The following is a 23,374-nucleotide window of genomic DNA, read 5'->3' as shown; positions in this document are numbered from 1 at the left end:
TATTTTTTCATTTTTAATATATTATCGATCTGGGTTTTATTATTGATTTTTTATTAGATACTTTATTGATATAGAAACAGGCCGCCATGCCAATCTATTTTTTAGTTTATTCAAGGATATTAAATGACAAATTGTTACACTTTTCAAGGCATACTGCATTAAATTCATAAAGATTTAGTCAATTAAAAAAAACCCGCATTTATTTAGGTTAGCGTCCGTTACTCTGTACATGCACAATTTAATTGTATTACAGAAAATGCTCTTTCTATTTCCTATACTAAAAAGGGGAAAGAACAAAAAGTGTGAGTAAAAAAAATAGAAAACTTGTGGACCAAACTTGTTTTGTTGTATTGCATGATGGGATTGAAAACATAGCCGCCACCACCATGTGGCGCGCTCTGATCTAACTCGATCGAATTCATTCAATTTTCAATCAATTTTGTGTTATCGTCGTTTGTTTGCCTCTCGATAAGAAAAAGACGAGAAAGAGCTGGCCTAAGTTGTAAAAAAGAAACTGTATAAAAATGTCTACATCCGATATATCAAGTGTAACAAACCTACTAGCAGAAGCTAAAGTTGACAAGATTAATGAAGTATCGTTCAAAGGACAAAGTTTGAAGTTAGACGAGGCCAAAGATGGTGAGAGTTTAGAACAGGGGTTCGAATTTCCAGCGGGCGACAGAGCGAGGGTGTCCTGTGTGCAGAAAGCGGCATGTCCCATTTTTCTTGAGGGACCTATATGGTGGGCCTAGGCCTAGCCTTTTTAGAAACACGGCTTTCATGGATATGATTTTGAAAACCATGAATGCCTTTCTCCATAAATAAGTCGTGACTCACCCACTCGGCTACTTTAACTTGATGCAATGATGTTTTGTTTTTTTAAACTTACCTTATTTTTACTTTTTTGTATGGGATGATTAATAATTATTAGGTAATTAATAATAATTTAATATTAATAATAATTTAATCAAATATAGGCCTAGGTAGGCCTATCCTATTATTAATCAAGACAAACTATTAAAGATTTATAATTAAAAAAGAATTTTTTAAATAAAGAAAAAAAATTTTTTTAAACTTTAAAAAAAAAATAAAATAAACTGTTAAATTCAACCATAAACCTATTGATTTCCAGTCAATTCGACTTTAAATTACTTGCACTACAGTTTAAATTTTTTGTGAAAGTGAATAACTATTATGTGACATTAAAATGGCATATTGAAAACAAAAAAATTGTACAGAATTTGTTGGAATTGCAGGACAGTATAATAATTGAACAATTTGTTCATTTTCAGCTTTACCAATTGTGAATGCAATAGAAGAGGCAAAAGATGTGCAGTCATTAAGATTAGAAGGAAACACACTTGGAGTTGAAGCAGCAGAAGCCATTGCTAAAGCATTAGAAAAAAGACCTGAGTTTCAGGTAGGACATTCATCTTGAGTACATCCCCAGGCGGGTGGGACCCATTATATTATGTTCAGGCTCTTCCATATCTCTGCTGCATAATTAATAATAATAATTACTGCATTAATCTACAGTATTTAATATATACTTTTCATTCCCCATCCCCCATTTTTTAAAAGATATTTCATGGGCCTACTGTGAATAAACTACTAAAATAATTAATTTTTACTAATTTGATCAATTTCTAAATCAAATTTGAATTGTTAAGTTTTGTCCACACTATCATCAAATAAAACTAGTTTGACAAAAAAAGTGTGATGTGCCCAAATACGGTAGTGATATAACCAAATATGATAGTGGTATGAAATCATCATGTCCATGGGTACATGACATTTTTTTGTCATATAAGGTTTGATAGTGTAAACAGCTTTATGCAATGCTATAATAATTCTTTTGAATATTTCCTTCAGAGAGCCAGGTGGAGTGACATGTTTACTGGAAGATTGCGATCAGAAATTCCTCCTGCCTTGGTAAGATTCTGTTGGGATTTTTAATACAGTATATTTTAGAGGAGCCTAAAGCTGATTTTCCACTAGGCGAATTTGTTCGCGCGAATCCAACGTTTCGAAGAGAAAAAAATCGCCTACTCTCTTTCCACTACATGAGCGAATAGCTGCGACGTTCATGTTCCTCGCGTGGTTGCTGAGCATTTCGATTCGCATGAGTGCTCATGAAAGCGTCATAGCTCATTTCCTGAGCTCTGATTGGTTGCGCAATATTTCGCTTTGCAAAAAGTAGAAACAATTCGAACTAGTAAATTTTGCTGAAGCGAAAAATCAAAGGAACTAGAATTCGTCGAAGAAGGCAGTATGACAGACAGAAACGCGCGAAAAAATTCGCCTAGTGGAAAATCGGCTTAAGTGGTGCAATTATAAATCATCACTTTTCATAATTAGAGGCGCCTAAGTGGTATAATTTTAAATCATCTTTTTTTCTAATTTTTAGGAGCCTAGGGGGTGTAATTTTAAATCATCTTTTTTTTAATAATTTAGAGGAGCCTAGGTGGTGCAATTATAAAATCCAGTGCCAGATTAGTTGAGCTTGATTTAAGTGACAATGCTTTTGGACCTGATGGTGTAAAAGCCTTCAAAGAGCTGCTTACAAGTACTGCATGTTACTCATTACAAGAACTTAGGCTCAACAACAATGGTCTTGGCATTGGAGGAAAGGTATGTATGTTGTAGCTTGTAATGTAGAACCCATTTACAGTAAAAGCCCTATTAAAGGGACAGTTTGTTTTGTCCCAAAGATAAATACATTTATTCATCAAATGACAATAAAAATAATATGTACAGTGTTTCAAGAAAATGATGAAATGAGGTCTCAGGGAACTAGAAAATTTGTATGATAGAGACCACAGATTACTTATTTAAAAATTGGTTTTCAAAAATAAATATAAATAATTATTCTGCATTCTTGGGACATAAATTAAATGGTAGTTTATTTATTTTATGTAGTCATACTATAAACACTGTTCTCACAACTTTGTGCTCCAAAGACTTGGATTAAAATGACGTGGTTCCTGTTCGCACACAGATCTTGTTCATATACTCAATTATTTCTAGTTAATGTGATGTTATTCCTTATATTGTTTAGATTTTAGCAGAAGCACTGATTGAATGTCATAAGCTAAGCACACAAGCAGGAAAACCATTAGAACTTAAAGTATTCATATGTGGACGTAACAGGCTTGAGAACCCATGCGCTATAGCTCTTGCAAAGGCATTTAAGGTAAGCTAACATTCTGTTAAGCTCTGTCTACACTGTCAAACTAGTTTGACAAAGAAAGTGTGATGTGCCCAAATATGTTAGTGATATGCCCAAATATGGTAGAATATGACATCATGTCCATATATGGGCACATCAAATGTTTTTATCACATCAAATGTTTTTGTCACATAAAGTTTGATAGTGTGGACAGAGTTTAAGGGATTGTAAGTAGAGAATAAGTAGGATTAAATATATCTTTCAATTGAAAAAACATTTATTATTTGAAACTTAAATCTAATTTTTTTTTTGTAGACTTTAAAATCGTTAGAGGAGATTGCGATGTTTCAGAATGGAATTAATCATGAAGGGATCACAGCGTTGGCAGAATCTTTAGCTTACAACAAAAACCTCAAGGTAACTTACAAAGCCTGACCTCCATATTGTAAAGATTCTATAGTATTTTTAGTTAGAAGAATTTCATCTGGTTGTGGAATAGGTATTACATAAAATTTCTTTTTGAACAACCAAAAATAGTATAAGCTATCAGGTTTCATTCATACCAACTCATCGTCGTCATGGGATTAACAACGCTAGACGATGAAACGCCAGTTGAGAATGAAACCTGATAGGTTTCGAAACGTACTGTAAGTTCGCTTATACTATTTTTGGTTGTTCAAAAAGAAATTTTATGTAATATTTTTAGTTAGTTTCATACTAATATAGTGCTAAAAGGAGCTTTTTCATTAAAAGTAAGGTCACATTCTATGGTCGCCGTACAGTTAGGCTGCTACATCAGTACTTCTATGAATGGATGGCTAGTTGGTGAAAAGAACGCTAGTTGGTCATACCCAGTACCGTTCTGATTTTACGATTATTCAGGAAACCACCTCACAACAATAGAGAACTTTCGAAACAGAAGACGCAGAAGTGTGCAATTTGCAATGCGCATGCGGATACAAGAAAACTTCCACAGACCGTTGAACAGGCAATGTGATTGGGCGTTGCCTAAAGGGGCTGTCTCTGGTTTGCCTAACCCACTTTGCTTTTTTGAAAGCTCCCTAGTGTCCTACACAGGATGAGATATGAATGTCATGATCACATGTTGTTTTTGTTTGTACCAACAAAGTCCTCAAATCTACAGTATGTGATTTGTTTTCCCCACAGGTTATTAATTTAAATGACAACACATTTACAGCAAAAGGAGCTATATCCATGGCAAAGGTTAGTTAATGTAGTCAAATTTTTTGCAAAAATATATTTTTATAGTTAAACCTAGTAAAACGTTAGTTTTATTGATTACCCGCTTGATTGAAATGTATTTAAAAATCTTCCCATTACAGTTACGGTTATTTTCATACCCCATATGTATAAATGCTTGCAATAGCTAAAAGGTTTATATCAAACGTACAAACTCTCTTTAGTGATTTGATGGAATTCCTTTCTTTTGTTTTAGTCAATTAAACATCTTGATAAGTTAGAAGTAATCAACTTTGGCGACTGTTTAGTGAAGTCTGAAGGAGCAGAAGCTTTAGCAGACACCTTAAAGAATGGGGTTCCTGCCCTTAAGGTATGTAAAACAAGAGTGGCATAATGCGCTGCTATTCAGATTGGACAGAGTTACTTTATAGTAGTGGAGCTGTAGCTTGGTGGTTGTAGTGGAGCTGTAGCTTTGTGGTTGTAGTGGAGCTGTAGCTTTGTGGTTGTAGTGGAGCTGTAGCTTGATGGTAGTGGAGCTGTAGCTTGGTGGTTGTAGTGGAGCTGTAGCTTGGTGGTTGTAGTGGAGCTGTAGCATGGTGGTTGTAGTGGAGCTGTAGCTTGGTGGTTGTAGTGGAGCTGTCGCTTGGTGGTTAACATGCCTTTGTTTTTATCTTATTTTCAGGAATTATATTTAGCCTTTGGTGAAATTAATAGTTTAGCAGCTGTTAAAATTGTTGAAAGTTTATATGGAAAAGCTATGGAAAAATTAGACCTTAATGGTAAGTTAAGGATTAATGATTTTTGGAGTTTAATTTTTAATCTTACCGTTTGTTTGCTTTTGCGTAATAAGCTATATACAGTAAGCCTGATTTATTATTAAAAATGTCTTATTTCTGTAGGTAACTGTTTAGGTGAGGATGGTATAGAAGAGGTAAAAGGCACGTTGGAGGCCGCTGACCAGCTTGATATTTTGGGTTCTCTCAGGTAGGTAAAATCTTTTTGAAAATTAAAAATGCCCATATTTGGAAGAATAGTGCTTTTGTTGTTTTTGTATAATTTATATATTTTTAAATAGTTTAGTTTAAATAAGCTGCTGCTTTTACGTTTTTTTTCAAGAGCTTCAAACAAAGTTTATTTTAATTTTATTATGCTGTCGGAAGTTTGGCAACATAATTCACCTTAAACACTTCAGTGTCAATCAAGGACTTACGAAAGTTGGAAAAGCTCTCGAAAAAATCTGTAAAAGCAGCAGCCGATATAAACTACTTAAAAAATTGCAAAATGTTCAGCGTCTTTCCAAAATCTATAATTTATATTAATAATAATATTTATCAGTGATGACGAGGGTGATGATGAAGAAGACGATGATGATGATGAATACGAAGATGTAGACGAGGATGAGGAGGATGAAGAAGGTACCACGATAAAAGACCCAGCTTTGGAGGTTAAAGGAACAGCAATTATACCCAAGAAAGAAAATACACAGGTATGCTAAATTTAATTTAATACATGGGCTGGCCTCGACCCCAGCCATGGTTTCATTGAGGTGAGAACATTCTGTATTTTTTGCCATGGTTTCCTAATAGTACAGGCAACTCTATTTGATCTGGCCTAAAGCTCTGTCTACACTATGAAACTTTAGGTGAAAAAAAATGTAATGTGCACATATATGGACATGTCGCTACCATATTTGGGCACATCACACTTTTTTTGTCAATCTAGTTTGATGGTGTAGACAGAGCTTAATATGTCTTTCGGAAAGTCTGATGCACCAAAAAAGTCATTTCAAAATTAAAGTTTCTACCGAAGTTAAAAAAAATTACAAAATTTAGACATTTTTTGAACAATTTTTTTGTTTGGTTTGTTTCAGAGTGATGATTTGACTGATACTATGGCTAATCTCAAATTATGACCAAACTGAAGTGTGAATTTTGAAATGACTTTTAATGATCACAATCAAACATCATTTTAAGTACTGCTCAACTTCTAAAGCCTTGTCTACACATACAGTATCATATTTGGGCACATAAGTATCGTATTTGGGCATATCAGTATCATATTTGGGCATATCAGTATCATATTTGGGCACATAAGTATCGTATTTGGGCACATAAGTATCGTATTTGGGCATATCAGTATCATATTTGGGCACATCAGTATCATATTTGGGCACATAAGTATCGTATTTGGGCATATCAGTATCATATTTGGGCATATCAGTATCATATTTGGGCATATCAGTATCATATTTGGGCACATAAGTATCGTATTTGGGCATATCAGTATCGTATTTGGGCATATCAGTATCATATTTGGGCATATCAGTATCATATTTGGGCACATAAGTATCGTATTTGGGCATATCTGTATCATATTTGGGCATATCAGTATCATATTTGGGCACATCAGTATCATATTTGGGCATATCAGTATCATATTTGGGCACATAAGTATCGTATTTGGGCACATAAGTATCGTATTTGGGCATATCAGTATCATATTTGGGCACATCAGTATCATATTTGGGCACATAAGTATCGTATTTGGGCATATCAGTATCATATTTGGGCATATCAGTATCATATTTGGGCATATCAGTATCATATTTGGGCACATAAGTATCGTATTTGGGCATATCAGTATCGTATTTGGGCATATCAGTATCATATTTGGGCATATCAGTATCATATTTGGGCACATAAGTATCGTATTTGGGCATATCTGTATCATATTTGGGCATATCAGTATCATATTTGGGCACATCAGTATCATATTTGGGCATATCAGTATCATATTTGGGCACATCAGTATCATATTTGGGCATATCTGTATCATATTTGGGCACATAAGTATCGTATTTGGGCATATCTGTATCATATTTGGGCATATCTGTATCATATTTGGGCATATCTGTATCATATTTGGGCATATCTGTATCATATTTGGGCATATCAGTATCATATTTGGGCATATCAGTATCATATTTGGGCATATCAGTATCATATTTGGGCATATCAGTATCATATTTGGGCATATCTGTATCATATTTGGGCATATCAGTATCATATTTGGGCATATCAGTATCATATTTGGGCATATCAGTATCATATTTGGGCATATCAGTATCATATTTGGGCATATCAGTATCATATTTGGGCATATCTGTATCATATTTGGGCATATCAGTATCATATTTGGGCATATCAGTATCATATTTGGGCATATCAGTATCATATTTGGGCATATCTGTATCATATTTGGGCATATCAGTATCATATTTGGGACATCACACTATTTTGTTAATCTAGTCTGATAGTGTAGCTTTACTATTTTGCGTGTTTTAAGAAAGGAAGGAGAACAAAGGTGAAGGTGTATTTCTTATCAGGTGTGACCATTGTGTGATAAATATAGAAAAACGTCATTTACACCATTACACATGTTATTGTCGAGAGCGACTTAAAAATAGTTCCTTCCAAGTTTAACGGCAGAAATTATTTTATTGAATTGTGAATATCTACAAGCACTGACTGTAATTTGAGTAATTTATTATCATAAAGTCATGGCTTCTTGATTATGAAGTAATAATGTTATGATTGTTTATATTTCTACTATTATATATTCAGAAGTGGTTTTGTATTTTTTTGTACTACTGTAATCTCTCCAATTGAATGCCACGATCTGGATTTTATTTCCCCCGTGTTAAGTAGGAACAGACACATAATCTACCTCTTATTTATATCATAAATACAAAATAGTTAATATTGAAGAATACTAAAACTAATTTATGTAAAGACAGTGATATTCCATTAACTAGTCTCCGTAAAAGTAAAAAATAATATTCCAAAATTAAAATCTTAAATTGTTAATGCATATCAATAATTATATTTATATATAACCATATGTTTTATAATAATATACAATAGTAAATATTATATTTTCTGAATTTTAATATACTTGTAAAACTTTTCAAAATGTTGAATCATTTGAAAATGACATTTCCATTTTGAATGTGTGTATGTATTTTGTCTCATTTAGTTAAAAACTGAAAAAGGTAAGGTATTACTTTTTTGTATAGTTTCGTCCCAGGAGTTTTAAAGATGTATATATTATGTTTGATTTGAACTCAATAAACATAGATTATAGTTTTACCTTTTCATCGTTGTATTTTTCATTTGAAAGGTAATTTTGTGGATATCAAATTATTCTTTAAATTCACTCTTCTCTAAGTAAGCAACCATGTCAAAACTATGCTAAAACTGCAGTTACTGCAGTAACTAAATTTTGCCTGCCTTTGCCATTCATAGGCATATGACATTCTTTTTTAAATAAACATACAGGGAAATATATAAATCAAAGATGTACTGTTCCCCAAAAATATGAAAAATGAAGATTAACAAAAAGAGACTTTGAATTATCCATTTCGCAGTTAATCACTTCCGAAGAAAAAAGTCACTTATAAAAAGACAAAATAAACGGTTAAATTAAACAAAAAACCCATTGACTTCCAGTCAATTTGACTATTTTTTTGCTTTAAATTACAGTTTCTTCAGGTAAACATTTCTTTTGTGAAAGTGAATAACTGTGACATTAAAATAATTTTTCAGGGGACCATATATCTTTAAGGATGACAATATCTTTTGTTCATTTTTTCTTCCTAACTTCAACAAATTTCTTCATATAGTATGTGTCATTCTTTTTTTTTTCCTAAACCTAACCCGTCATCTAACGTCTCCCTATTGTAAGGTATATATTGATCAGAATTGCATAAATATGTTATTCTGTCAAACAACACAGAGTGATTGACAGACAATATCGTGATTGACAGTGGCTGTATGTCGATGGAATTATCGTGGACGGACAGGTTTAAAATAATTTAATTCATATGATAGGTTTAATACTTGATCTCTTGTTTCCTTGAGTCTTATGTTTCAGTCCAGATGTAAGGCATTATTTTACTAGATTGCCAGCTACCATGGTTTAGTAGTTTTTGTATGATTGATTGATTGACATATTTGTCTAGTACCTGTAGTATGATTTCTGTCATTGTTTATGTACTTATATCTTTTTTTTTCATTTGTATCCCCCTTTTTTTCCCTTCTCACCTGAATTATGACATGTGTAGCCACTGGTGGTATATGTATATATTGGTAATGCATATGAATATTTATATAACCGTATGTTTTATAATAATATACAATAGTAAATTAATATTGTCTGAATTTTATGACATATGCAGCCACATGCGGTATATGTATATATATGTAATAACCCTTTCTGCCTATATTTTTATTTGATTTATTATTGCACAATAATCTCATTGTAATGTTGTTTTTTCTTTTTTTTTATGGTGGCCTCTGCTTGATGTCTACTTCTAGACTTATTGTGACCACCATCCACATGTATAAATATTTAATGATTTATTAAGAAAATTATATTATATGTATTATTTTATGGAAACTAATAAACAATAAAACAAACAACAATACACCCTATAATAGACTAATACGAATAAATGAGAAACTCCGTACACACTGGCTTCAATTGTACTACTGTCACAATTTTATACTACTTGTTTTGTGTTTTTGAATGTTTTTAACACATTGACTGCCAAGGCATTTTCCGTAATTTCTGTCCCAGTGCCAAGTCCCGTTTACATATTAAATTACAGTTTGAAAGTGTAACATCTGGTCACAAGCTGGGGTCAATATCTGACCCCCATCCTCTGACCCACCCTATCATCGAGAGATAAAAACAGTAAACCACACTGAATCATTTCATCCTTTATTATTTTTATTTACTATTAGCGCAATTTATGACATGTTTGAGATGATTATATTGAGTGTGAGGGCGCCATCGTATCAACCATATTCAATGCATGAGGGAATAAACACAAACAAACATATGACATTTATTTTTAGATTATCGTTTACGTACATTATTCATAAACTGCCATGCGATAATTCCTGTTCCAATCACCACTGCCAGCGATTCTACATACAATACAAAAGTGCTACGATTTTGACGTAGTATTACGTCTTGGCAAGTAGCGACACGCAATTTTTGACGTATAAATACGCCGTGGCAGTGAACGTGTTAAAGTAGTTTTAAGCCATTGTAGACAGAGCCTTAGAGTTTAAAAACAAAGCATTTTTGTCTTTACAGGTTAGCTATACAGTTGAAGAGTTCCTGACATTTCCTACTGCTGATAAGTTGCTGGGAATTGGAAACGACAGAGCCGACAAATTCTCAAACCATTTAAAGGTAAGAAGAGTGAATGAAAAGAGTGATCATCCAGCGTCTTTTAAAGCTCTGTCTACACTATCAAACTATAGTTTGACAAAGTGTGATACGCCCAAATATGGTAGTGATATGACATCATTATGTCCACATATGGGCACATAACATTTTTTTTGTGTAGACAGGGCTTAACAGACTTTAATTATGGACCTCCATTCTTTCTATTTCTGCATACATACAGACACTGAAGCCTGTATCCTTTTGCATTAAATGTTAGCACTGGCCTTCCAATTGATCTACCCTCTTGCTTGCTCTCCAAGTCAACAGCTCAAACACTATTTTTCCCTCAAACATTTTGCAGTGTCCAACAGTAGTGATCATGGTTTAAGCTCTGTCTACACTATCAAGCTTTAAAGCCCCATTCCCTACGTTTTTTAGATCTAATTTAAGATCACAAACTATATTTAATGTAAAAATAATACTATATGGTCCTATTGCGATAACTTTTTTCGTCTTTAAACGGTTAAAAATGTGAAAAATAAGCCGATTCTAATAATTATAGCGGTCCGCTATAAATCCCAAAATGCATTGCGCGCGGATTGATATTTTTGTTTTTCACCTGTAATTCGCCCACTTTTCGATCGATCGTGAGGCCAAAACAAATGGAAGACTCCTAACTTTTCAGCGAAAATACCGGGTTTTCCCCAATTTGTATCAACGGAGTCTGGCAAAAATAGAAAGACAATTAATGCAGCAACTATACAACGTCAGGCTAGGTATATAGCTCGCGTACGATGTTCGTACGTTACCGATGTTTACCAGCTGGGCCTACAAAACTAAGCCTAGCTAGGCTAGGCCTAAGACCGTCCACGAGAGGTCGATCGCCGCGAGCTACTTAGGTAGTGCATTGTTTCTCACTTTTTATCATAATTTACCATAAAACGTACATTTAAGACAAGGAATGACATGGTTTAATGTTTTTAAAGTGATATATATGTATTATTTTCCAAAAAACGTCCAAAATTGCAGGGAAGGGGTCTTTAAGTGATGTCATAGCACTACCATATTTGGGCGCATCACACACTAGTTTGATAGTGTAGACAAAGCTTTATTGATATTATTATTTTATTGAATTTCTAAATACATTACATTTTCAGGACAAACAATCGGATGTAGAAAGTGTAATCAAGGTGTTTATGAATGTTGCCATAGTGATGGATAGCAAAAGGCCAAAGGTCATAGAGGCCATTCATGAATGCACAGGTTGGTCTATTAAATATCTATCATATATTTTCTACATTAGTGTGTTCTAATTAAAAATAATAAATGGAAAAAAATAAATATTTTTTAAGTTACTAAAGCTCTGTCTACACTTTCAAACTAGTTGGATAACATTGTGATGTGCCCAAATATGGTAGTGATATGACATCATTGTGTCCATATATGGGCACATTACATTTTTTTTGTTCCAGAAAGTTAGATAGTGTAGACAGAGCTTTATGATTATCATATTACTTATTATATCAAAGTACTTTTTTAATTTTGCACGATGTTTTTCTGAACATTATTTGTCGGTGTTTTTTTTTTCTGTAGATGCAATCTTAGGCCAGTTTTTGAAAGATAACGATACGAAAATGGATGTAGTGTTAAACACAATACTTGTACACATGGGTCTGATCAAGGTATTTACAAAATTTATTTTTTAGTTTTTTTTTATACAAATGTAAACAAAAAGTGACAACAAAAAAAAGAAAATAGTGTAGTAGTTTTTTCAATAAATCAATCAAAATCAACATTTATTTCCAAAATGGTGGCATCACCAAAAAGCAAAAGCTTATGTCAGGGACGCCAAAACAAAACATTCAAAAGCAAAAAAAACACATATATAATTTAGTCCTGGAGAAACCATTATTGTTGAGAAAACCCCAAAGGCTGCCAAATATTATTTATTGTAATTTTATTACAATATAATATAAAAATAAACACAACTAATATGTAAAAATCTTTTTGATGTTTTCTGTTTCCAGAGTGAAGATAAAATTAAACCGATTGCTGATTTATCAGGAATTCTTATAACACTGGCTTACGTCTGCAAACAAGAATATTTCCCAGTTAAATTGAAGAATATTTTAACAGTTTTTATTGCCAAGTAAGTTATAATATAATATCTTTAAATACTGTATTAACTTTATGTATGTTATTTAGTGAGTGAGTGAGTGGCCAAGTGGTTAAGACAGTGGAACCGTAATTAAGTAGCCATAAAACATCGGCAGGGGTTCGAGGCTCACTCACTCCATGGTTCTGGTGGTAGAATCTTTGACTGAAGAGGTTACCCAGTATAAATATATACTGTATTTCAATCAATTCAATTTCAATCAATCATTTGATGTATTTCGATACCATACCTTACATGAACAAAAACAGAAAAAAAACGAAACAAAAAACGCAAACCCTTTTAGTTATTTAAGCTCTGTCTACACTATCAAACTAATTTGACAAAAAAAGTGTGATGTGCCCCAATACGGTAGTGATGTGCCCAAATATGGTAGTGATATGACATCATCAGGTCTGTATATGAGCACATCACATTTCTTTTGTCATATAAAGTTTGATAGTGTAGACAGAGCTTTACATTAGTCCATAATAAATTGGTATGTTAATGAGTATGGTGAAGATCGTACACTACACCATATAGGTAGGTATGGTAAAAACATTTCAAAGCAAGACATAGTTTGAAAGCCCATTGGGCACAAAGTTTTGAAGAACTGTACACTAAAGTATGACTTCACAAGAACCCCATTTCCACGGATGTATCTCCACCTACTATCTATTTCCAAAGTACAGTATCATATGAATATATGGTAATACTGCATCTTTACACTGTACAACATTAATATCACATGTGGTGCCTGTATCATGTAAGGTTAGGTTAAAGGTTAGGTTACTACTAGATACTTGTGAGACACATGTGATGTTGTATTACCAAACATTCCTATGATACTTCGGAAATAGATACAGTACCAAGAATCGGCTGCCACAATAGTTTTCTTGTTTAGTACATAAATCGACAGGATGTCATGTGTTAAAACATTTTTTTGTTATTTCAGACCTCATCCCGCTTTGAATAGGTGTGTAGAAGCCCGTGATCAACTACTATCCGCTCTGTATACTTGAAATCATCAATGTATGTATAACTCTTATTATAAAAGCTGTGCGGTTGTGATACACGCCATTTTAGCATACCAAAAGATACATTTTCGGGACTGAATTAATCTAGTCAGTGTGGAATATGGTAGTGAGATGCAGCAGCTGTTGTCCTAAGAAGGCTGTATGTAAATATTATGCTAGCTGAAGTGTTTATATTTGTGTATGAGGCGTAATATCGAAGCAGTGTTCAAGATAGTAAAATACTACCAAACTTCACCATGTCCAGGTCAAACAAGGTCAATTTTTTTATGTTCAATGAACTGATAAGCAAAATTCTAAGGAAACCCCACTCGTAATAACAAGATGCTCAGATTTCGCCATGTTCAGGTCAAACTAGGTCAATTATTATGTTATGTTCAATGAACTGATATGCAAAATTCTAAGGAAACCCCACTCATCATAACAAGATGCTCAGATTTTGCCATGTTCAGGTCAAACTAGGTCAATTGTTATGTTTTAATAAACTGATATGCAAAATTCTTAGAAATTCCACAAGATGCCTGGATGTACTTATGTAATGCAAGTCAGTCCAATCTGTATAAGACGTTAATATATTTAGGACATAGCTACTCATATCATGCTGGTAATGGTCGGTCTGTCATTTGTTAGAAAATATTGTATTTATATGACTGTAGATTTTGATCTTGAATCAAAAGCTATTCACCCAAATAACCAATTTCATCCTAAAAATGTACCTTTTTAAAAATAAGGCAGCTTTTCTTTGATAAAGATATACTGGCTATATATGAGTTTCAGTTTATAGTTGTTGTGAAATATTGTTTACCTAACCGTACCATTTTTTTTCTCTTTAATGCATGTTTTCGGTAAATTAAAACTCTTTCTTCCAGAATAAATTATCACAACCCTAAATTATAATTACTTCCATTGTATTATACCATTTAAATCATTATTATATTTGATAAACAATTTATCTTGTTTTTCGTGTATTTCAATTTGTGTAAAGATTTTTAAATTAAATGTCAAACATTTTAACGTGTTTTATTTTTTGGATTTTCAAAAAACTATTAAATTTAAGAGAAAGACGAATAGATATTCTTAAAAACAATGTATTTTTATTTATCATTGTCAATTTGTGTTTAATAAAATGTAATTATATTATGTACAAATTTGTTTAAATTTATTTTACTGTATACAAATTCGGCTTACAACAATTTCCAATTTCCGGTTGATTTCCGTAGTAAAAAATTGCATTTATAGACATCGATCATAGTGTAAACATAGCCTTACATTGTACTTGTTTTTACAGTACATGTTTATAGACCCTAGTGTAAACAGAGATTATTTTATACCACATGTTTACAGTACTGTGTAGTGGATAAAAATTATATATACAGAAAATTAATTTATATTCTTGGTTATTCCTTCAAAAGTATATTTACAGAAATTTTGTTTAAATTTGCATTGTAAAAGAACATTGAAAATTATATAAAATAATGCACACAAAACTAATTTAACCAAACTTAACATTATGAATTTTTCAAAAAAGCGAAGAATATTGTAATCAATAGCCGGGCTCAATAGTCTGTGTACACAACGGTGGGATCTTCTTGTGTGAGGGTGGAGTTGGAGGGAACAAATGTGACCATCTCAGATGTGGTATTCTCTTTGGTATGCCTTTTGTTCATATCGCCCATCATAAGCATCTCTATCGGTTCGTATAGTAGATGATTCGGACCCATTACCTCCGTAAAGTGTACTTAATGCTGTTAACTCATGACTCCCCTGGCCCTGATAATCCCAATCCCTGCTACCCTGCTGCGAGTAGTCGTTCAGTCTCTCCCTACTTGTCTGGTATTGATAAGGATATTCCTGCGCTGCGTATTCTCGTTTCAGTCTGTCGATACTGTCTTGGCTTGGGTAAGGACCCGTGTTCTGTACCTGTGTAATGCTTTCTTTTGATGCTCGGTTGTTCTTTGTACTTCGGAAACTACCAGCGCGGTAGCTTGAACGCAAGTTGTACGATCCTGACTTCCCTCTATTGTGGGATTTATAACCGTGGCGTAATTTTGCTGAGTTGAACGACAATGTGGCTAAAAACTGAGCCTGTGAAGTAAATACAGACATGTAGTATTCGTTAATAAACAATAATGAAAGAAATAAAATTTTTCCGCCCATCCCCTGTAAATTAAAACAATTACAATGCGAAATATAGGCCTAAGACCCTCCCCGCCCCCTTCTATCTTATAGTTCCTCTGTGATGATAGTAATGATTAATGGTTTTAAATTTATATAGCGCAAAATACACATAGTCTCTATGCGCTGTTTAACCCCAGTGTAAAAAGAAGGAAAGTTTAGTACCACAAAAATGTTTTTAACTTACAAGACCGACACATATGAGTACTGCTGACATTGTTGCGATGAAAAATAGAAGACGTAGGTTCTATATTTAAAATGAACGAAAGAATTCAATGTTAAAATGCTGTAGTAGTTGTATTATTTTTTGCTCTACTTTCTTTTGTTTAAAAAAAAAATTCAAGTCGCTATTCTGACAAAGAAGAATAGTTGTATTGTATCAATCACTTTTCTATATATTACTAGTATAGGAGGCCAGGCAATGCAAGCGTGTTGACCAATAAAAAGCGACAGTTTGAGTAATCCACGATGCGTAACGTCCGGGGTTGCGTCTCTAATAGAAACGAAGCGTTAGTAAGTATAACCCAAGCTCAGATACTCTTATTTTCATTATTGTCTGCTTTACTTACCCCTGTACAAAGGCGTTCAAGGTCATCTTGACACAAACCGGGGTCCTCTTCCTTTTCGTCTTCATCAACAAAACCTTTGTACAATAACATATGCACGTTAGTTACAGTACTTTTACTCTTTCAAAGAATTGATATTACATATTAAGAATTGTATTCAATTGAAACATGGATTGCAAACATCAAAAAGAAAACAGAACTCTGGATATGATGTTGTTATATCACTACCATATTCGTGCATATCACTACCATATTCGTGCATATCACTACCATATTTGGGCACACCACATTTTGTTGTCGCATCAAGTTTGATAGTGTAGACAGAGCTTAACAATTTGTATCGGTATGGTGGCCAATTACAGTCTCCTTCATGGAAGCTGGCTATTAGGGATCCCATAGACATACGACCAGATGTCAAACGACATCATGTCATGTCATCACAGAAACTGCTGTAAGACAAGACAACCCAGTCTAAAGCTCTGTCTACACAAACTAGTTTGACAAAAAAGTGTGATGTGCCCAAATATGGTAGTGGATTGACAACATCATGTCCATATATGAGCACATCACATGTTTTTATCGCATAAAGTTTGATAGTGTAGACAGAGCTTTATGTTTTGCATATGTCTTTGTAACGTTATTTGGTTCAATTCAAAAAGAATTGTTAACAGCAAAATATGAAGGATATGCCTACTTGTTAACGGTAATGTACATAGAAAATCATTTCGTTTTGTTCATTTGGTCTGCGGACTTGTGTAACTTACCCCATTGTTCGAGGTCAACACATGTGTTAAGCGTAAAGGATTCCGTCTGACAGTTGCCCTGTTTCTGCACAGTGAAGAACACAAGAGGAAACATGCTGACCACTAGGACTCCCAGCCACCCAAGAAATACGAAATACGTGATGATAAGGAACTGAAGAGAAGACAAAAATGTTATATTAACGTTACGCTTGATTTCCACGAGGACGTAACGCAACGCAAACGTGTTGACCAATGACAAGCGACCGTTAGAATAATTCATCGCTTGTGATTGGTCAACTCACTTACGTTTCCCTTACGTCCTTGTGTTGCGTCCCAAGTGGGAACCAAGCATTAGTTTTCAAAAATGTTTACGTCAATGTGGGATGCGAACTCTGTAACAACAACATTGTATTGCGCCTGTAGAATACTTATATTATTAGCTCCCCTCTCCCCATGGATAGAATTGGACTGTAATTTATAAGCTCTATTAAACTTTATGTGACAAAAAGGTGTAATGTGCCCAGATATGGTAGTGATATGACATCATCATGTCCATTATGTGCACATCTTTTTTTGTCACATAAAGTTTGATAGTCGAAAGTCGAAGTAAAATCAAAGAGGGCAAAGCTTCCTTAATAATTTCACACACTTCTTACTTTGTCAGTCATTCCTCCTCTTTTTATACCAGGGATTATAGAATTACGTTTCTTCTTAAGCTCCGTCCACACTATCAAATTTTATGTGACAAAACAAATGTGGTGTGCTCATATATGGACATAATGATGTCATATCACTACCATATAAGCATCACATATCATTACCATATCTGGGCATCACATTAGTTTGGTAGTGTAGACAGAGCTTTACTTACCATTTTTGTCTGGAAGATTGCACTCGTTCTGTTTCTGAATCGGCACATGTGATACCTGCGTACTGCTCCCGTTGCCAAGCAACCCATTGATATCAACACCAGTCCTAAGATAAGCATGAAAGCTGTGGATCCGTAAGTAGCGTACTGAGCTATGGACATCCTGAAATAATTCAAACGCAATCATCAATAATATTCACTAAGCATAATATTATGATAGGCCGACTCATTATAAAGCTTGGTTCCTATTAGGACGCAACGCGAGGAAGTAGACGCAACGCAAGTGAGTTGACCAATGACAAGCAACTGTTCGAATAATCCATCGCTTGTGATTGGTCGACTCGCTTAAGCGTGGTTCCCACTAGAATGAAACGCAGTGACGTATCGACGCAAAGTGCTGTATTGCGTAATCACAAGTGGGAACAGACGACGCAATAGTGCTACAAACATCGCTTCGCATCGCAGGTTTGATTTCACGCAGGCGTTAATTCACATTTTTTTCTTGTGATTCTATACCCACCCGACTCAACATTGTAAAACACAGTTATCTCTTGGTCAGTAGGCCTATTTCCTTTTATTAATTTAATTCACTAATCGTCTCACCAAAACACGTAATTTACGGAAAGTCAATGTAACGATATCTGTCTCGTTTGCAACCCAATTCAAATACTGGGAATACTTCGGTTCCATTACTGCTCATTCCAAACATTTCTGAATGTTCTCAAACGCAAGTTAGTTTATGGTTTATAGATAAAGTAAATAATTGCCGTACTTAATGATCGGTTACGGGAATGAATGCTATTTTGATTGACCTATCATTTATCCTGTCAAAATGGCATAAGCAATGGTATAGGCCTACGAATAGTAACCTTGTTATCGAATTAAAAATTTGTTCGAACGGAATATGTTGTTGGTGTTTCGTTATTTTTAAATTAATGGTTTTATTAATGAAAATTTCGTTGGATGATGATAAAAGAGTGCCTCTTTTCTACCACAGTATGCGCGACTTTCCAAATTCATGTCGGAAAACTTACATTTGATCTAACTCATCATATGCAACTGTGCTGCGAAATAAATCTAGGACTTCACGGCTAGCTATTGTAACAGAGGCGCACCATACAATGATTCCACCTATGATGAAGAGCCCGGATGTGATTGAAGGCCATGGGTAACGCTGACAACATCGAGAACAACAGTTAGCATCTATATAAAGACATAGAGAAAAACGTATCAGTGAAATATATGATGCAAACAAATAAAAAAAAAACAATGGAAAATGTGAACGAATGAATACAACTTTAACAACTTTTATCTACAGATAGATATATATATTAAATGAAAATGCGTTTAGAGAAAATATACGTAAAGAGATGAGGAGCATGTATATGGAAATAAAAGTGGGGCGAACCCACAAATAAATCATAAATTCAATGATGATGACGACAACATAGGAGGAATTGTTGTGGACCGGGGGAATTTTGGATCGCGAGAATTGTGGGCTGGGGGATTTGTGGGCCGGGGGAATTGTGGGCCGGGGGAATTTTGGGCCGCGAGAATTGTGAGCTTGGGGAATTCTGGGCGGGTGTGAAGTGAATATGAATACAAGAACGAGACCCATACAAATGTTGAGGATGAAACTGACGAGAAGGAAGATATAAAAGTTGTGAAATGGTGATGCTGCGTTGGATAAATGTGTTGATTTGTTTTTATTTATTTATTTCGTTTATTTCCAATCCCAACCAACAGCAAAAGAAATTCGCCAATAACAGCTATACTACAGTATTATTATTATTTTTCATGGGGTGTAAATTCGGCTATACTTTGTTCCGGTATCATGCCCATTATACGATCGTTAACAATTATTAATACCATTTTATCTTCCGCCAAATGTGTTAAAATCAATCGCATTAATGTATTGATTGTGTAAAAGGGGCCGGCATTTTTATTTACCCGTGCGTCGGGATTGTTGTAACGCGTGGGACTTGCTGCAAGTTTGCATACAATATTATTTCATGTAGACCGTGAGAATGATGATATCATTATCATATCGTCGCATTCAAACAATCAAATGTATAATGGAAGTTGCATTGCCTTTAAAACTGACGTGAATAATTGCGGTACATCAGAGTAGCAATTTAAAGAACTGAATTGTAGGTTCCTGCCATACTAAGTTCTTAAGCTCTGTCTACACTTATCAAACTTTATGTGACAAAAAATGTGGTGTGTCCATAATATGGACATGATGATGTGATATCACTACCAAATTTGGGTATATCAATATTTGGGCACATTTTGACACATATTTTTTGTCAAACTAGTTTGATAGTGTAGACAGAGCTTTATAAACGTTTCTCTCGATGCACGGAAGTCGTCTGATAAACCTGTCCATAAAACAACAGAGAACCCCTCCTTTGGGACACCCCCTAAGAGGACACTTTCCTGAATCGAACGAGGGGAAATACTATGTTTTAATACGGCAAACCCTTATTTAGATTCAGAGAAAAATATTTTGTTGTGTCCCGCCATAGCGATTCTCTATAGTTGTTTTGATTTACCTTATATGGCACGCATATTGTAATTGTAGACTTGTGATATTAGGTTTATCCTTATGCATGTTATTCACATGTGCAACAGCCAGGCGCTATTGATTTTGTTTTTCTCATCATTTTTTTGCATATTTTCAAATTGTAAAGATAAATTTTGTTGATATTATATATACATATTTTTATGATTTTTAAGTGTGATTATTAACTGCCACAGCGGATTTATTTCTTACACTGTATATCATGCGAGACCAAAAGTTGTTTTTATTCTGTATTGTGTAAAGTATAAGGCATATGTCTATGCTGTTAATTATTTTTTTAACTCAACGCAGAGCGTACTAAAAATAATTATTAGTATCGCATCTCATCATAAATCATTAATTTAATAGTATTCACAAACGCTACAGTTGTTGACTTTGAAATTCACTATGGGTCCAACGGTCAAATATTAATGTGGATTGTTGTTGTAGATCAATTTATCTGATTAAAAAATTAACATAAATCCGTCATGACGTCATAATGTCAACATTACTAATACAATGTATCGTAGCCTACTATTTATTTCTTGCATCGTCCATTAACACATTTTGCTACTCCTGTGTATTCCGTGTGTTTTTTTATGACAATTCATTGTTTTCAATTAAAATCATCTTAGTATCCGATTTAACATTCTTGCCAAATTTAGGAAAAGAAAACTAAATTGATGATATTCGCTTGCAAAATATAAATAATTTCCTCTTTTATGGAATGCTTGGGCTAAGTTGGTATCATTCTTTCATTTAGGCCTATTCTTTTTGAGGGAAAATTATTATTTTTGTATGAAATATGTTCATACTAAGTATTATTTCGCCAACTGTCACGTAATAATATGTTTTGTAATAGGCATCATTATGCCCTATCATATCCAGTAGTCAATGTACCCGTATGTTTGATGTAATTGATATTAACGGTAATCAATGAATTTGTTTAAGAAAATAATACGAATTTCAATGTTAGACTGCAAAACATACGCTTACACCACGAGCCAAATTAAATATAGGTTTGCCGTAGGGTATAGTTTAGATAGATGTTACCATTAAGTATGCTGCATATTGGAACAGGTGATACGTCGATTTCTACACTAAATTATGGTTCACACGATTTCAGGTTTGAATTTCAATGTTAGACTGCAAAACATACGTTCATACTACGAACAAAATTAAATATAGGTTTGCCGAAGAGTATAGTCATGTTATCAGTGATTATGTATGCCGCATATAATGGAACAGATGATATAACGTGTCGATTTCTATCCTAGAAATTCTGGTTCACGCACGTATGTTGTTCCCCAATCAAATACAATGTATACGTTGTTTTATTTTTGTTTGAAATATTCCGAAAAACGATATTCCTGATGAAGAGTGATTGGATAATGAATACAAATCGACGAACTGTTGAATCAAATGAGAAAAAGAAATGAATTTGTTAGTGAAATGATAACAGGCCGTACCTGAATGTGGAAGAGTGAGTGGGGGAGTGTGGCTAGGCTGGGATGAATGAGTGAGTGGATACATGAATGAATTGATCATTGGGTCCGTTCAGGCTGTGTTTACCGTATAGTTATAAGTGTGGTACAGTTATTGCTAACTCTGGTGGATAGGACCAATACAATCTAACAGGATGATGAGCTTCAGAGATCAAAGAGTTATCTGTGGTTGCGACACGATCAGTTCCACGCCCCATAATAGACACCGCGCGCCGAAGAAAATGTACTTACAGTACTGTTGGTATCTGTCGCAGCCGTACATAAAATCAAAGGACTGTTACCAGTTCATCATATCTTGGAAAGGCGAGCTCAGTGTCCTTTGTAGGACAACTTACTCGAGTGAAATAATCTTAAACGGGCCCATAGTAACATAGTAGCAGTGACGTTATATATAATGGTGTAGGCTCTTACATAGATATTATACCACGTACAACGGATAGAGACTCAAATTAAACATATCCATCTACACCTACCTTCGTCGTCCTCTTTATCTCCATAGAGTCCTCCGATAAAAGAGCTGTCGAAAGTTGATACTGAACCGCCAGAAACCATTATTTTCTATTTTACTACTGTAGCCCTATATATCCAACTAAATAAGACAATCACCACAAAGTAATCTTCTCCTCAACGGACAATTTTCAAATTTAAATCAGTATCTGTTTATATCGCTCCAAAGTCAAATATAAATCTCAGTATACTTCTGTCAAAATATTGTCTGCAAAATCCAAATATGTATCCAACGTCTTTCAGTAACTACGCATTTTTATTGACTGTGACAAGGTTGGTGAACAATGGATGGAAATTATATTCGTCAGATTAATAATTCTATTTACAGAATCGCTATTGAAATTGTCGAGTTTACTGAAATGTACGGGTTTTATATCTGCAACAATCGATGGTTTGTATGGACTTCGCACCTGCACTCACGAATGATCCGATAAGTCATCATTTGTCGTTGGTGTACGCCCTCATATGGCACGTACTATGAACGGTAGACCATAAAGCTTGATTCACACTAGGCCTATAGTTTCGGTTCTAAACCGTATTAGTAAAAATAAATATTTTGGCATACATGGCGTTTCATACGTATAATACTTGAACTCATAGAATCGAAACGTCGACTAACATTTGAAAAAAAATTCTACAACGACAATAACTACAG

At 34.1% G+C, this 23,374-nt stretch overlaps 2 protein-coding genes across 2 annotated transcripts; one reads left to right on the top strand and one right to left on the bottom strand.

The window, feature by feature from the left end:
* The first annotated feature begins 374 nt into the window (after positions 1-374).
* LOC140048937 (ran GTPase-activating protein 1-like) lies at positions 375-14,859 on the top strand. Its single transcript, XM_072093738.1, has 16 exons — positions 375-639; positions 1,293-1,420; positions 1,873-1,932; positions 2,455-2,631; positions 3,059-3,193; positions 3,485-3,586; positions 4,337-4,393; positions 4,626-4,739; positions 5,052-5,148; positions 5,269-5,353; positions 5,705-5,855; positions 10,532-10,630; positions 11,764-11,869; positions 12,200-12,288; positions 12,634-12,755; positions 13,714-14,859. Exons 1-16 carry the CDS (start codon positions 525-527, stop codon positions 13,778-13,780), a joined length of 1,704 nt encoding a protein of 567 aa, XP_071949839.1. The 5' UTR covers positions 375-524; the 3' UTR covers positions 13,781-14,859.
* Positions 14,860-14,978: 119 nt separating this feature from the next.
* Positions 14,979-23,238, bottom strand: LOC140049067 (neuronal membrane glycoprotein M6-b-like). The gene is made up of 7 exons (XM_072093889.1): positions 22,686-23,238; positions 19,179-19,347; positions 18,148-18,307; positions 17,298-17,448; positions 16,537-16,610; positions 16,155-16,214; positions 14,979-15,877 (listed from the first exon to the last, which is right to left on the bottom strand). The coding sequence occupies exons 1-7, from the start codon at positions 22,762-22,764 to the stop codon at positions 15,422-15,424; spliced, it is 1,149 nt and encodes a 382-aa protein (XP_071949990.1). The 5' UTR covers positions 22,765-23,238; the 3' UTR covers positions 14,979-15,421.
* Positions 23,239-23,374: the final 136 nt, after the last annotated feature.

Source organism: Antedon mediterranea, chromosome 5, assembly GCF_964355755.1.
Source record: "Antedon mediterranea chromosome 5, ecAntMedi1.1, whole genome shotgun sequence".
Classification (NCBI taxonomy): Eukaryota; Metazoa; Echinodermata; class Crinoidea; order Comatulida; family Antedonidae; genus Antedon; species Antedon mediterranea.
This window is presented reverse-complemented; position numbering and strand designations above follow the sequence as displayed.

What these genes read in the sequence shown, in the direction of transcription:
- LOC140048937 (XM_072093738.1), top strand. Translation starts at nt 525, where the DNA reads ATGTCTACATCCGATATATCAAGTGTAACAAACCTACTAGCAGAAGCT. An exon ending in CAGAAATTCCTCCTGCCTTG is followed by an intron (nt 1,933 to 2,454) that starts GTAAGATTCTGT and finishes TTAATAATTTAG; the next exon opens with AGGAGCCTAGGTGGTGCAAT. An exon ending in ATGGGGTTCCTGCCCTTAAG is followed by an intron (nt 4,740 to 5,051) that starts GTATGTAAAACA and finishes TCTTATTTTCAG; the next exon opens with GAATTATATTTAGCCTTTGG.
- LOC140049067 (XM_072093889.1), bottom strand. Translation starts at nt 22,764, where the DNA reads ATGGTTTCTGGCGGTTCAGTATCAACTTTCGACAGCTCTTTTATCGGA. An exon ending in TATGATGAGTTAGATCAAAT is followed by an intron (nt 18,308 to 19,178) that starts GTAAGTTTTCCG and finishes GAATTATTTCAG; the next exon opens with GATGTCCATAGCTCAGTACG. An exon ending in CAATCTTCCAGACAAAAATG is followed by an intron (nt 17,449 to 18,147) that starts GTAAGTAAAGCT and finishes TCTTCTCTTCAG; the next exon opens with TTCCTTATCATCACGTATTT.